Source organism: Telopea speciosissima, chromosome 5 (genome assembly GCF_018873765.1).
Source record: "Telopea speciosissima isolate NSW1024214 ecotype Mountain lineage chromosome 5, Tspe_v1, whole genome shotgun sequence".
NCBI classification, from domain to species: domain Eukaryota; kingdom Viridiplantae; phylum Streptophyta; class Magnoliopsida; order Proteales; family Proteaceae; genus Telopea; species Telopea speciosissima.
In genome coordinates, this window is record NC_057920.1 from 20,066,610 (window position 1) to 20,081,704 (window position 15,095).

General features: G+C 38.6%; 1 protein-coding gene across 3 annotated transcripts in view; it reads right to left on the reverse strand.

Annotated features, from left to right (window-relative positions):
- Positions 1 to 2,582: 2,582 nt before the first annotated feature.
- Positions 2,583 to 15,095, reverse strand: part of LOC122661402 (actin cytoskeleton-regulatory complex protein PAN1-like) — a 41,067-nt gene continuing 28,554 nt past the window's right edge. The window contains exons 6-14 of one of the 3 annotated variants that reach the window (XM_043856785.1): positions 12,394 to 12,465; positions 12,212 to 12,310; positions 12,000 to 12,071; positions 11,814 to 11,928; positions 5,047 to 5,115; positions 4,446 to 4,791; positions 4,130 to 4,253; positions 2,967 to 3,294; positions 2,583 to 2,894 (exon numbers count right to left, since the gene is read on the reverse strand). In XM_043856785.1, coding sequence (XP_043712720.1) covers positions 2,785 to 2,894; positions 2,967 to 3,294; positions 4,130 to 4,253; positions 4,446 to 4,791; positions 5,047 to 5,115; positions 11,814 to 11,928; positions 12,000 to 12,071; positions 12,212 to 12,310; positions 12,394 to 12,465 — 1,335 coding nt within the window. In that variant the 3' untranslated portion in view covers positions 2,583 to 2,784. Of the gene's footprint in view, positions 3,295 to 4,129; positions 4,254 to 4,445; positions 4,792 to 5,046; positions 5,116 to 11,813; positions 11,929 to 11,999; positions 12,072 to 12,211; positions 12,311 to 12,393; positions 12,466 to 15,095 lie in introns of all 3 variants that reach the window. The other 2 variants (XM_043856784.1, XM_043856783.1) reach the window with 2 other exon arrangements.

Sequence of the window (15,095 nt, forward strand, 5' to 3'; positions counted from 1 at the left end):
GGATCATCTTAAAACAAGACTATCTGCCTAGGAAGCTAACCATCTCTCTTTTGCAGGATGAAAAATTCTCACCCAATCAGTCTTAAGTTCCAATCCAGCATGTCTAATGTCTTCATTTCTTTGTCCTATTAAGATATGCAAAGGTATTGACTCAGTCTGCTTAAATTTCTGGAATGGCGGATCAAAAAATCATATGATTGCTTGGGACAAAATTTGCACTTCTCTTTCTAGTGGGGGAGTAGGATTGAGAAAGGCTGAGGTTCAAAACAAATCCCTCATTCTCAAACTTTGATGGAGACTCCTCAACAGCCCAAATGACATTTGGGCTAAACTTTTGAAATCAAAATACTTCCCAAATTCTTCTATTTTTCATCCACGGGTTTTGAAAAAAAAACAAAGAGGCTCTTGGTCCTGGAATAGCATTGCTCAGATGCTCCCAACTCTGAAGAATATGATTTTCAGAAAAGTTGGTAATGGCCATTTCACTTTCTTTTGGTCCGATCCTTGGATTAAAAATTTGCTAGGTCGTAGTCTTTTAAATTCAGCCCAGCCTAATTTTAGGGATGACCTAGTCTGTAATGCATTTTCTAATTCTGGATCTATTCTTCCTGATTTGGCAAGATTACTCACCTCGGATCAAGTATCTGCTTGCCCAATGATCACTCTGAATAATACCGCAGACTCTTGGAAATGTTCAATTTCCAAGTCTGGGACCTTCACTACCAAGGGTGCTGCTCTCCATGTTCTCAAATCTCTGAGACCTTTAAACAACCTGAATTCCTATTGCTGGAAATTCTTTTGGAAACTTCATATTCATCTTAAATTTAAAATGTTCATTTGGCGGGCTTTAAACTCCGGACTTTCTGTTAAAAAAATAATGTCGAAATGGATTCCAATTGGTTCTGACTCTGTCTTTTGTGGTAAAAATGCTGAATCTTCTTGGCACTTACTAATGGACCAAGAGAATCTGGGCAGCTGATCCTTTGGGCCTACGAACAGAAAACATTGCTTACCCCAATCTAGTTCAGATGTGTGAATCTTTTTTAAAAGATAAATTTAAGGACAAAGTTCATGCAAAGTGGTTATTTTTCAGTTTTCATCATAACCTCTTATTTTATTTGGTATCATAGGAACACAATCGTACATTCGGCAGCTAAACCGAATCCAACTTGGGTCTTACAAACCACCAACAAATGGCTTAATGACCTCCATATCACCCCTCCTAATCCAAATTGGAATGACTCTCATAATTCTGTTTCCTTCCCTTCTCTAAGTTCTTGTTCATTGAGCTTTCCAAACTTTCCTTACCCAATCCATTTATGTGCAGGAACAATCGGCACCAACATAAACAGTTCGGGTTGGGTTTTTACTATTTTGTTTAAGGGGGTTTGTACAATTTTTGCTGCAGGTTGTTTCAACACTACTGACACTAGAGAATCAGAGCTTTTTGGTATCTCTCAGGGTTTGGATTATGCGCGAATGAATGACTACTCTATCAAGGAAGTCTGGTGCAGTAACAAGGATGTAGTTGAGATGATTCATAAGCCTACAAGTTATATTCGTCCTCTAGCCACTATCAAGTTTCTTCTTCAAACTAGTATATTGATCAACACATTTCTGTTTCGAACTAGTCCACATGAGTCTAATTGAACTCTTTCAATGCTATTATCAAGTATGTTTGTAAATCCCAGGAGCCGATGATGCTCAATGACAATACTGTACATATGCTTTCTTCCTCATTCCAATATTTTCCTCTTTTCCCACAAGAAAAGAAACATAAGCAAGGATTTGAAAAAACAGAATGTGGAATCAAACCGGTCAGTGCTGATTCTGATTCAAACGATCATAATCAGTGAAAAACAGATCAGAATCGACAGAAATTGACCGGAATAAGCTGACTCAGTCACCGACGATTCCTGATTCTTAAAACCATGAACATAAGCAAAAGATGATATGTGGTTACGGGATTGTTAAAAACAATATGTTTTAGCTTTCTCAAACATCACATATGAAGAATATAGCTGTCTAATATAGTTAAGTTCCAATATCACATATACAGTAGAAGCAGAGAAACTAACCTTCAATTTTCTATTTAGAAGTTTCAGGCTCCTCTGTTTCCCTGGCTGTTCACATTTTTGTGCTACAAGAATACAGGAATGCCAAGATAATAGTAGTAACGGAAGGGTTTATTCCAGTAGGTTACCTAAATTCCCCAGCTTCCTTGAAGTTTAATATCCACATTGGATTGCCACTTTACCAGTTCTTTTGGGCTATAATAAATAAATAAATAAAAGTAAAATGGAAACCAGTCGAGTAATGCATAAGATCCATTTCAACCTGCAATTCCAAGCAATGCTTGCACGATTCATAGTTTTCTTAATAATGGAAATCCCCACAAACCAGTCAAATACAAAAGGAAGCCGACCCCGATTACAGAATTCTACACCCTAAACTCAACTTGCATACACAAATAATAAGGAATATATGAAATGATTATTTAAGAGGTTACAAAAGAAAAACAAAAAAAAATCTTTCCTGACAACCAACCACCGCCCTCCCCTCCTTCCCCCCCCCCCCCCACCCCAAAAAAAAGAAAAAAAAAGAAAAGAAAAGAAATTGCAGAAATACAAAAAGAGGTGAAACCCAGAAGGCATTACATCAAATCATTGCTGTAGATTATATAGCACACCAAGAAAAGGCTACCTTTACCCACATGAACAAGACCTCCCAAAAAGGCTAAAACTGAGATGAGAGCACATATCGATCTAACACTGAATTATTGGGCTAGAAGGCACTCCAATTATCTGAACCTCTCTTAGGGGTTTGACTCTCTGATGAACTTTTAAATGGTCCAGATGAGCCAAAAGGATCAGCATCATCGAAAGATGGGAAACCTCGGCTGTGATCAAAATCTGCAGTACTGCGGATGGAGTCGAACCTTGTAAGAGTCTCACGCGGTGGGAAACCTCGGCTGTGATCAAAATCTGCAGTACTGCGGATGGAGTCGAACCTTGTAAGAGTCTCACGCGGAGGGAAAAATGAACTGTCATGTATGCTGCTGTTGAAGGAGTCAAATCTTGAGAAGTTGTCGAAGGAGTGCCCTTCTGATCCCTCATTATACCTTGGAGAGAAGCCAGAATTGAATAGAGGAGAGCTTGGAACAGAGTCTGCAAAATTGAATGGGCTCCTCCTCTGGAACATACTATCTGCCTGTGGAGATCCCGTTCTTATCGGGTTCAGACCCCCGCCACCAGAAAAGAATGAGTTTTCTGTGTGGCTTTCATTATCCAGGTCCTGCAATGGACATCAGAATAGGAAAAAGGCTAAGGATTTCAACAGTTCGTTAGCAGTCACAAGATGCAGGTTGATACCAACTACAAAGAAATATTTGCATGTAACATCTATAGTTTGGTGGCAATAAAATTAAGCAATTACAAACTTAGGCAAGTCTTATTTGTTTGTTCACTTGTGTGGCAAGAGAATAGTTATTGGCAGTCATTCAAGCAATTTTACCATTACTACTTATGATCTGTTCATCCAACGTACAAGTAGAATTGCTTCTGCTATAATTAGCTGAGGTATATGAAATTGCTTAATGTGTTTCAATGCCAGATTGCACCTATAGGGGCCCATTGAATCCATGGAGGTTTAGTCCTCCCTTGCCATATGATATACCAAAGATCATCCTGACCAATGATTACAAGAGATTGGGTTCAGTTTTTCCTATCCTCAGCTTCTTGGACAGGCCAAGCACAAGATTGATAGGTACAAGAAAATATCAAATTGAACACTAGGAGTCACCGGACTGCTAATTTGTGAGATGTGGGTTCAAGAATGGATGGCACAGAGATCCACGGGGTCAGCAGGCCCAAAAAGTGAACCACATGGAACCCTAGTGAGAAACTTGTGCGTCATGAAAATTTCCTGTTGCCTGATGTGTCAATGTCCAAGTGGAAGGGGAAATAGTAAATAAAAAAATAAGCCCAAGTCTAAATGGGGAAACCAATTTGACGGATGAATCATGATCCCTGAATAATCATAAGAGTTATGTCCAGACAATTTATGACCGATTAATGACGATCCATGTGCAATATGAATTGGCAATGTACATCTAGGAATGCCAGCTTACATTTGGACGAGACGTGCCAAAGCCCCACACTGAGTCAGTATCGTAGTTGGTGTCAAAAGTACCCCAGGTTGGTTCATCAAAACTTTTATCCCCAGAAAGTATGGACTCGGCACCACCATGATCACTGCAAAGTAGCAAGATGCATTCAAATTATATCGAGTAGCAAGGGCTGAGGAAAGCCAAAGACCAAAGGAAAAAGTAAACCCAGTTTCTCAAGATGGATTACATGGTCATTTCCATTTGCAGATTGTTCATTAACAAAGAGAGGTACACAAAAGTGAAAGCAACAGAAAGACATCAAACCTAAGTTTCATACCTCTCTGTTTCTTTAGCATGGGGTGATCCATCAGCACCAATGCTCTTTGCAAAATGGTTATCTCCAAAATGATGAGATGGGCTCTCCACTGTACTCCTTCCTGTGGGACTGGCAGGCGCACTTCTTGCGGAGCCATCTTCACTCTGTGCATAAGCTGATCCATTCTCACCATTCCGGTCAACTGTACTCATAGGCTTCTCTGATTTAGTATCAGCATTTGGGGATGAGGCGGTTGTCAGACCCTCATCCGAGGAATCCTTTTCCTTCCTAACCGAAGAAGGTTTTGGTTTTGGAGGGGCCACAACATTCTGAACATCAAGAGTGAGTTCCTTGACAAATGAGAATCCTGAAAATGAAATGATGCCTCAGAATTAGCATGCAGATTGCACATCACATCAAATCTTTAACTAAAACAGAGCCTGCATTTGGTGAAATGCAAGAAAAGGAAGAATAAGGCATATTAACAAATATGGGAGTCACCCATGCTTTATCACTATGGAGAACACAAGTTGACTACAGAATTAGATCATTGCAATGCAATGAGCCTAAGGAAGATTTCTTCAATCAAAATTCTGCCTGATCTTATAAATATTCTACATACCTTCATCTTCAAACTTATCCCAATCTTCATTCCAATCAGCAGCTGCCTCTTGAATGCCAGGTTGCCAGCCTTTACATAAGAAAGAAGAAGGGGGGAGGGGGGAAAAACATTGGAATAAGAAACTACTACGAAACAGGAAACAGAAAACAGATTTAGTAAACCAATAAAAAGAATAACCAAGAAGACAGCTGTATCTGTGATCAACATTTGCCATGGGAAGCACAAAACCCATCATTGAACAGGCAGCCCAAATAATAATATTTCTACCAATGATAATAATCTCAGTATTGGACACCAGATCAGATACCGCCAATCCCGAGATGGATTTGCCGATCCGATCCTGTGATGTAATACTTGATTTCTATGGTTATTGAGGACAAAGTAGGCAGCAATGTCTGAAATTGTGGCTGGTGGCATCTAGAGTACGGTCTAGACTGCCACCACTTTGTCATGTGGCACATATGCACGGGTACATGTTATAGAGGACAGCATACCCCACTTCAATGGTCAAGTTTCAGCCCAAAAGAAGCTGGGGAGGTGCCTCGAGCAAGTTCAAAGTGACAGAAAATGGCCGAAGTGCCATGGAATTCCATTATAGTGAAATGGCATTCTTGTAATCTTAAACTCACTTTTTAACCGCTTCCCACGCTTGTTTCAGGTTGAAATTTGACCAGTGAGATGGGTATGAGGAGTGTGAAGCCCTCTATCACATGGATACACCAATGTCCATCCATTATTCCGTTTGTCAAGGTGGCAACATGGTGCATTGTGTAAGAGTTTTTGTATTTTGAATCCTAATTACTAATCATTGCATTAGAGATGTAAACGGTCGGATAAGACTCGGATGTGATCGGATCCGGATATTCCATGACCGAATACGGATATCCCTAAACGGATAAGGATGCGAATCGAATTCAGATTTTCGACTATTCGTTTACATCCCTGACTTGTGTAACCCAGACCTTCCTAAAAAAACATACGATTCACTCTCAATCCATGTCTCTCAGTTGTCGTACTCTCATGATTCTCACTTCCTCATTCCTTAGAACTAGTTTTTAGCTATTTAATTTTTTATTATTAGTTGGATATCTACTCGAATCAGATAATTTTTTTCCCAGATTATTAGAATTTTTCCAGATATCTTTAAACGGATACATACCCCAAAACGAATACGGATGCGAGTCGAATTCTTTGAATATCCGTTTACATCACTAATCTCCATGTAGGGGTGGCATAGGGCAGCAGCCAAACCTTGGGCTTTACTTGTGTAGAACATGCCCAACCTGGCGTTCTAGCCATACTGCAGGATCAGTCGGGTCGGGTGGGTTTCGTGAACCTGTGGCTTTATAGGAGACTAGGGTTCAATTCTAGCCAAGATCATACAAATGCCTAAATTCTAGGTTGCATATGATCTATCTAACAACGTAGTATCTGTAAGTCGTATCTTCACTTCTGAAGTATAAATATAGCTCAGTTTTTTCAAGGGCTTAGATAATGCAGAACTCAACCCAAGCACAAACCAAAACTTCAAAAGCCGTGGCCCAACCTTGGGATTTCTGGGGTTGGGCTGAGGTTTCTACACATTTTCTACAGGAACTTAAAAAGATATAGCTGGCAATAATAACATCATGCTCAACGTATGACGAATGACCAGGTAATTTCAGTTAAAACAACAGATTGACAAGCTTCCATTCGTCAACTAAAAACAATGTGTACTTAAACAAGTCTATGAAACAGAAGCTTTTCAATGCAGAACAAGTACCAACAAACAACAAATAGGACAAACAAGATTTGAAATTGAACTATTACACATTTACACCACTCTAATTAAAATTGGTCCATTGGCATGTTAAGATGGTTCAGTTACAAACATGAACCATAAATTACTACTTACCACATTTATCTGAATGTAAACAGAAGCGCTCAAAATGTCATTTGGGGGGGGGGGGAGGGAAGCACTAGAAAGGCAATACCCATATTTCAAAAAGCATACCTAAGGTGGAACTTAAGCATGAAAGCTAAAACAGGTCCAATACTTGGATCATTAACAACAAACCACATATAGAAAGCCAAGGAACAAAAATATTCCATGCTCAACATTCAACTATCGAATATCAATTGCATTGTGTGGTCAGATTATGGTCATAGCCAATACCTATAACTGATTAAATATTCCATGCTCAAAATTCAACTCTCGAATACCAGTTGTATTATGGTCATAGTCAATACCCAGAACAGATTATGAGACAAGTTCGACCACATACCTTTCATTAGAGAGGAAAGGAAATGTTAAGGATATTCATAAGTTACGAAGGAATACTAGAAACATTGGAGACTAACAGAACCCTTTCGATGGATGTGGGATACAAATATCGAATATAGATTCAATTGGCACATTTAAATAAAAAACCATTAGATATAGGGGAAAAGACCTTGATCTCTAAGTTCCCAACAATAGTATGGCCTCTAAACAAAGAGTCAAAGATTATAAGAGCATAATCATATTATTTCAGTTGCTTATCATGTATATCCCCACGTAAAGTTTCATGATGTCTTTTGAAATTTCTCTTAGAAAATTATTTTAAAATGATTATAGCCTTAGAGAGAGAGAGAGTGAAGCGAAATATACTAACCGTGCATTTGATTGAAAAAATAAGAAAAAACCATTTAAAGGATTGAGGAGTGAGGGAAGGAGGTAGGGGTGGGGACAAAGCTAAGAGTAGAGGATAGGTTGTTGGGGGTGGGAGTAGGGTTAAGGCCATAGCGGCCAGATCTTAGGAAGGGAGGGAGGGAGTAATGCAGGACTGTTCCAAAAATTGGTCCTATTTTAATATCTATGGGGTATCGGCTTTAAATTCTTTGGGTTTTATTTGAATTGATTGCATTATAGGCCTAAAAGTAGAGGGTCTAAAGGGGTGCATGAAATAATTTTTTTAATTAGTGGTGGGACCCATTAGATATCAGTTTAGCATTTATCTAATAGAAGTTGTTATAGGGATCTTGTGGGGCCCATTCCTTAGTTATCATAGATAAGTCTGAAAGAGTCCTATTAGATTAGTTTTGTTTTGGGAGTTTTAGTAGTTTAGCAAGTTGAGAGTCCTAATAGTATTTTCTAAGTTAGTTTACTTATTCTAGGAAACTAGACATTAGGTGGATTTAAATACATGTAACACCCACCCAATCATGAGTTAAGAAGATACTTTTTAGTGAAAATTAAGACTTGTGAGAACTCCTCTCTCCAATCCCTCTCTTCTCCTGTCTCTTTTTTTCTTCCAAAGTTACTGTTCACATTACTATTTACAGGTACTGTTTACAGTCCCAAAACAACTCCTTATCTCTTCTCTTATTCTTCTTTCCCCATCACAGGCTGCTAAAATAAACAAATCAGCAAGCCTTTTCTACCCTGTTTTATAAGGAAATAGTTCAGATCTGGGCATGTGGAGCAGCCAATTTGATTCCTAATCCGGAATTTAGATTGGTTGTCTGCATCGATCTTGGTTTCAGAGCCTTCATACCTTAACCTACCTAAATTTGGCAATAGAAACCATGGATCAATATGATATGTTTGTTTTATTCCAAGACCTTCAAGTGATGCAACCTCAAAGGGGTAGCTCATAGGTCATGTGTTCAACTCTCCCTGGGCCACCTATCAAAAAATAAAAAAATCAAGGGCTACAAGAGAACTCTCGAAAGATTAGTGAAAATCTTAATGAGTCCCGAAGACAACTTGAGCAACTACAAGTCAGCCCCTGCTGCTCATGTTCAATCCTTTGGAAGCTACTTTAAACATGCTGATATCACTCGTTGAATAGTGGGTGAAAGAGCAAAAAGATGAGCCACCAATGATGGAGCCCTCCATTATTGGGAGTGAACAACAGGGATTCCATCAATATTCTAATTCATTCTAAAACTGAGTTAGGTATTGGAGAACCGGAAGTGAAAGTTATCATAGGAAGAGCCATGTAAGCAAAAAGCAGTACAGACTTGAGCCATTCAACCCAAGACTACAGGAGTATAGATACTGGATGAGGTACACGGAGATAGTTGGATCATCTGATTTTTACTGGTATATATTCTGAGTCCAATTTTCCCAGGTCCTTATATAAACTGAACATCGGATCAAATTGAGCCCCGGAGTGTCACATACCACTTATGTAAAGGTGGGTATTATCAAAGGACGGGTCAAGACAGCCACTTGTTGAAGAGCCACCCATGGAAGAGCATAACTGGTTGATATTTGATTGAAATAATCGAAATCGAGTTTCCAAGTTGCATCTTCAAGAATAAATTTCATGTCGCTGAATTTGTACGATTGCATCATGGTCTAATTGTCGACTTCATTTGGTCAAGGAGGATGGTTGATTTTCAAGGGTTGAATATCCTCCTCTACTTCAAAACTTGAGCAAGAATATTTTTTTCAACCCAGGGAGACTAATGCAAGACTGATCCAAATAGTGGTCCTATTTTAATACCTATGGGTATGGGCTTTTAATTCTTTGGATTTTATTTGTAACAGTATTATAAGGCTCAAAAGTAGAGGTGCACAAAAATAAATATTTAACTAATGTTGAAATCCATTAGATATTAGTTCAGTATTTGTCTAACAATGGTTGTTATAGGGATCTTGTGGAGTCCATTCCTCAACTATCGCAGATAAGTTTGAAAGAGTTCTAAAGATTTAGGTTTTGTTTTGAGAGTTTTAGTAGTTTAGTAAGAGTCCTAATAGTATTTTCAAAGTTAGTTTAATTATTTTAAGAAACTAGATATCAGGAGTATTCTTTTTTTATTATTTTTTAGATTCTTTAAATACATGTAACATGGTAACACCCACTAATGTAGTCCTAGATAGGTAGGAGACCTATTAGGAGCCAAACAACAAGATCAAACAACAAAAGGGGCCGCTGGTTCAAATGGACAGCACTAGGATTTAGGTCAATTCCTAGGGTTTGGGTTGGATATTGGGAAAGGGGTTTATAGGGTATTAATGGGCAGGTCTAGGGGGTCAATATGGTATTAAAAGGTTAGGGGTTGGATGAGTTTTGAAATTCTGCAATTCTGGATAGAATTGAGTTGCAGGTTTTGGGTTTAATGGAGTGGAGGAATGGAGGGGTTAGAGTGGGAGTTTGGGGCTGAAACTTGGATCGAGTGTCAACAATGATGTAAGGGATGTATGCTGAAAGTTTGGTTTGAAACTGATGGACAGATTCGAAGTTATGGAGGTTTCCTAGTAGAAGTAGGAGAGAGGGGTAAAACTGTAATTTCAGACAATCGGCTGGGTGGATGGTGGTGAAATTTGAATCGAGTCTCTCTTAGGGTTTGAGGAAGACTCGATCAAATTTTTAGCAGGTTCTAATGGTTAGATTTGGCTGGGTAGAATTCTCACGAAAATCACCTTGTATGTGACCTTCTAGAAGGAAGAAGATAATTGCAGAATTTCTTACTTGTTGCAGGCCTTCAATGGCAGTAGCTTTGAAGATGAACAATGGGGTCTCCTGATCTTCACGATGCAAGGAGATAAGTAGCAGCCCTCCCGATCTTCACGAAGCAAGGAGTCGATTGGAGATCCACCAATCCCTTCAACCTTGATATTACTCACAAGGCACACTCACGATGGAGTAAAGGCAGCAACAAAGGCAGCAAGCATAAAGCTAATTTTTATTAATCAAATTCGTATGTAATGCTGGCCTCCCTTACAAGCTTATATAGAAGACTCAAAAATAGACTTAGACACTAAAAAGGAAAGGCCTAACCCAATCCTTAACCTATTAGGTAACTTAAACTAACTAGGAAACTAAAATACTAAAAGAAATAGACTCAAAACATGGCTGGACTTATAGAGTCCTAATCCAGCCCAACCTACATCACATGACCACTTAAGTTGTCACATGACCGCTTAATCAAGTCACATGATCACTTAAATTGAACCAATTGAATGCAACCAATTTGAACTGGTTCAATTAAAAAACATAAAAATAAACTAAGTATTGGGCTAATCCCGTATGCAACCTATATACCCATATTTTAGGCCCATAAAAGTGGCATATTACATTAGAAACCCATGGGATCAAAGGCCCAACATGTATGTAACCCAACCCTAGACTTATTCCCAATGAAACAAGCCCTATTTGGTGATGAATCTGCATCACCCACCCCATAGATAATTAAGGAAGATGGTACTATTTAGTGAAAATTGAGAGTAGTGAAAACTCTTTTCTCCTATCCCTCTCTTCTCCACTCTCCTCTTTTCTTCTAAAGTTACTGTTCACGTTAGCATTCATGAGTACTGTTCACGTTTGTATTCATGGTAGATTCTACTGCCCTGATTCTGGAACCAAACACAAGAATCACCTAATTCTGGAATCAGGCACAGGGATGACTCCTGTATCATTAAAAAGTCCTATCAGTGGCTTTCAAGAGGATTCATGGATATAAACTGAGAATCTGGGCTCAAAAACCTCACCAGGATCCTATCCAAACATGACCAAATGTAAATGTAAAATATAGAAAAATATAAATTAATGTCAGGCAAATGGAGATATCCAGGTGTGGTATTTTTCAGCAAAATACTCATTTTTGCAAAGAAAATTAAATAAAATATAGAAAGGGGGGGGGGGGGGGGCAGGGGAAGCACATATGAGTTCCCTTCGGCAGTATATGTAGAGTTAGAAACCCAATGGATTTAAAAAAGTTTAAATAACGACAAGGATCACCAACAAAATTGATTTGAGAAGATCCAGGAAACAGGACTGATGTAAGGGTAATAGTACCAAAAGGAAGCTCAACTAGTGCAGTAGGCTTGACACGTAACCCATATTTCTTGCACCGTTCATTCAAACCCTTCACTAGCTCCTCAAGATCTGACTGGATACGATCAGCACGAACCTGTAGAGAACAAATTGTAGTTAAACAACTGTATCTCCAGTTAACATTAACTCATCAAATTTAAAAATTACCTGAAGAATACCATCAGCACTACCACCCTGTTCCATTTTGACAATTGCTTGATATAATTCCATTTTCCTCTCCTATAAATCAAATAAATATAGTAAAGAGAATAAGAACACAATTAGCAGAAAGCAAAAATAAGCCCACAGGAGGGACCATTTCTCGACTTACTATATGAAATAATGACATAAAGCTAGAAGGAAAAAGGTGGGCACTCTACCTGAATATCACGAAATGTGGCCTCTTCAATGGTCAATTTAGATGCTATATCTCCAACCTGCTTGTATTTTTCTTCATATTTTTTAGCTAGTGACTCAACCTGACCATAATTTGTTCCTATTAGGCCAATAAACATAGATAGCTAATCAAGATATGCCCACTTCATGCATCGAAAGAAAATACCTCACGTTTATCACCAGAAGCCCTTTCTGTGATCTCATTAAGTCGATTATCACATCTGCTTTTGTACAATACCTAGTACGCCATGAAACAGTTATGAGAATTAATCAAAGTGATACTATGCATTATAAACTAGAACAGTTAAACATTGTCCCCTTCAATGTTAAGACTGAAAATAGCACAATCTCTCTACGTGTAATACTATGAGCGGGCACAACAGCTTATTATTTCTTCATACAAACGAGGCAAAAGAAAAAATATGACTTGCTCATTTTTAGGTATATGGGTTCAATCATCATAATTACAGAAGGTGATAGATACAGAGGATGCTGTTTCACAGAGAATTAAAATAGTATGGATGAAGTGGAGAGGTGCATCCGGAGTGTTGTGTGATTGGCGTATTACTTTAAAACTTAAAAGGAAAAATTATAAGACAATCATACAACCGACTATGATGTATGGTATGGAATATTGGGTAGTTAAGAAGCATCATGTAGATAGACTTAGTGTAGCGGAGATGAGCATGTTGAGATGGATGTGTGGCAAAACTAGGAAGGCTAAAGTAATGAAAGATCATAAAGACCCAATTTGGGAGTAGTAGCTCCGATACATGATAAGGTACGAGAAAGTCATTTGAGGTGGCATGGCCATGTTCAACGGAGGCCTTCGAAAGCTTTAGTACAGAGGAGTGATTTGATTCAGATTGAAGGACTAAAAGAGCCAGGGGCAGACCTAAAATGAACCTAGGAGAAGTGGTGAGGAAAGACATGCACAGCTTATTAAGTATGACTGATCTCTAAGATAGAGCGAGCTTTATCAAGTAGCAACTCAGATGATGGCAAGTGTGTCTTCCCCCTGTAAGTGAAAGACCAGTCGGGAATATATTTGAAAAAGGCTTTCTCCTCCAATCTCTTGCTCCAAAGGATTGGGGTCCAAATTCGGATAGGGGGCGTGGGGAACTTCCGCCAGTACTGGCGCTAGCAGGGCGCCTCGTGAGCCGCCCCCGGTTCTGGAGCCGACGAGTGATTCATAATCCCCCCCATGAGCATTCAAAAAGTGGTTTCGTATTTCGAATAAGTAAGGTCCATTTATTTAATCAGCTTACTGTCAATAAACCATGTGTTAGGTTCTCGTTGCGGGAGATCTTGGAACGTGCCCGTTATGTGGATGCGAGAGGAGTGATTTGATTCAGGTTGAAGAACTAAAAGAGCCAAAGGTAGACCTAAAATTGAACCTACGAGAAGTGGTGAGGAAAGACATGCATAGCTTAGGCCTTGTATCAAGTATGACCTCGAATAGAGCTGATAGGAGGGCAAGGATCCATGTAGCAAACCCTATTTAGTTGGGATAAGGTTGAGTTGTTGTTGTAGTCTTAAAATACTTTCGCCAAAGAGCAATGTTGTCAAAATATCTACACAAACCACTAGTTGGTCCATTATTCATTTTACCACCAAAAACAATTGACTTGGGCAATAGCCAGTCAGTGCCAGAAAGTAGGCCACCTAGTGTCGATTAGAACTAAGAGAGATTAAACATAAACATAAATTCATTAACTTTATTATCTATCACATTATTAAAGTAGAAGGTATAATCTAATATAACTTTATTACATATTTGTAGTCGTTCTGGGAATTAGCATGTGATAGCACCAATTAGTAATAGACATACTGTCATTAACTAGTCAATGCTTCACCTTGAAAAGCCCTAACACCTGGGCATCGACACCCTGCTTTAACAACTTAGGTAATAGTTTACCAATGACAAAGGAACCAAACTTGTAAAAGATTTCACCCAGAATAAATTAGTCAATATTTTACTTTGGGATAATAAATAAATTAGTCAATTTTGGATATTCCAATTCTTCAACATTTCCTAATGTTAAAAGGCAGGAGTTTTAAGTTTGACTATATGCCTGATATGAGAGGCTCTTATTGCAATCAAACTGTCCAACCACAAGTTTGCAGTTGTATCAGATGAGTACAAGGTCCCTGAGGTGCTTTCCCTTGATCATAGTTGGTTAAATTATTTGAACTACCAGCATATGATGATGCAGGACAAGTAGGGTCCAGACCATATATTGATGAGGACTCAATGAAGTAAGTGTTTTATTATGAATAAGCAATAGCTCTGTGTACAGAATAACAGCCACTGAAACATGTGACCAGATACCTGTCTCGCAATGTGATATTAAAAAAAAATAAGAGCAGCTCACATGAGTCTTTTTAAGAACAAAAAGGGTTAGAATAACAATAAATCCAGCCAGAAAAGGGGGGGGGGATAAAAAGACAACATCAAACATAGTTTATAACTAAAGAAGTAGGATTTTTAAGAAAATGAGAATTTGAATGAAATAGGGTTTTGAAGTGAAGGACAACATAAGGGCATTGTGCAAGTGTTAGGCCTTGGAGATTGCTGATATCTAAAAAGAGATTTCTAAATGTAAAGGCACTGCATATCAAGGGTTGAATTTAAGAAATAATAAGTTAAGTGAAAGGCAGAGCTAGGGTTTGAGCTGATCAATGTAGGTTTAATGGGTGATGAGGCAAAAATACAAGTAATGGATCGAAGAGATAAAGATTTGATTGAGGCTCAAACACATAATGAATGAAATGGAAGAGGAAGAGGTATGGCTGAGGTTTTGACAGAACAGATCAAACTCACCTACCTTGCTGCTAGGAGCCATTGAGATTTTATAGCTGGCCATG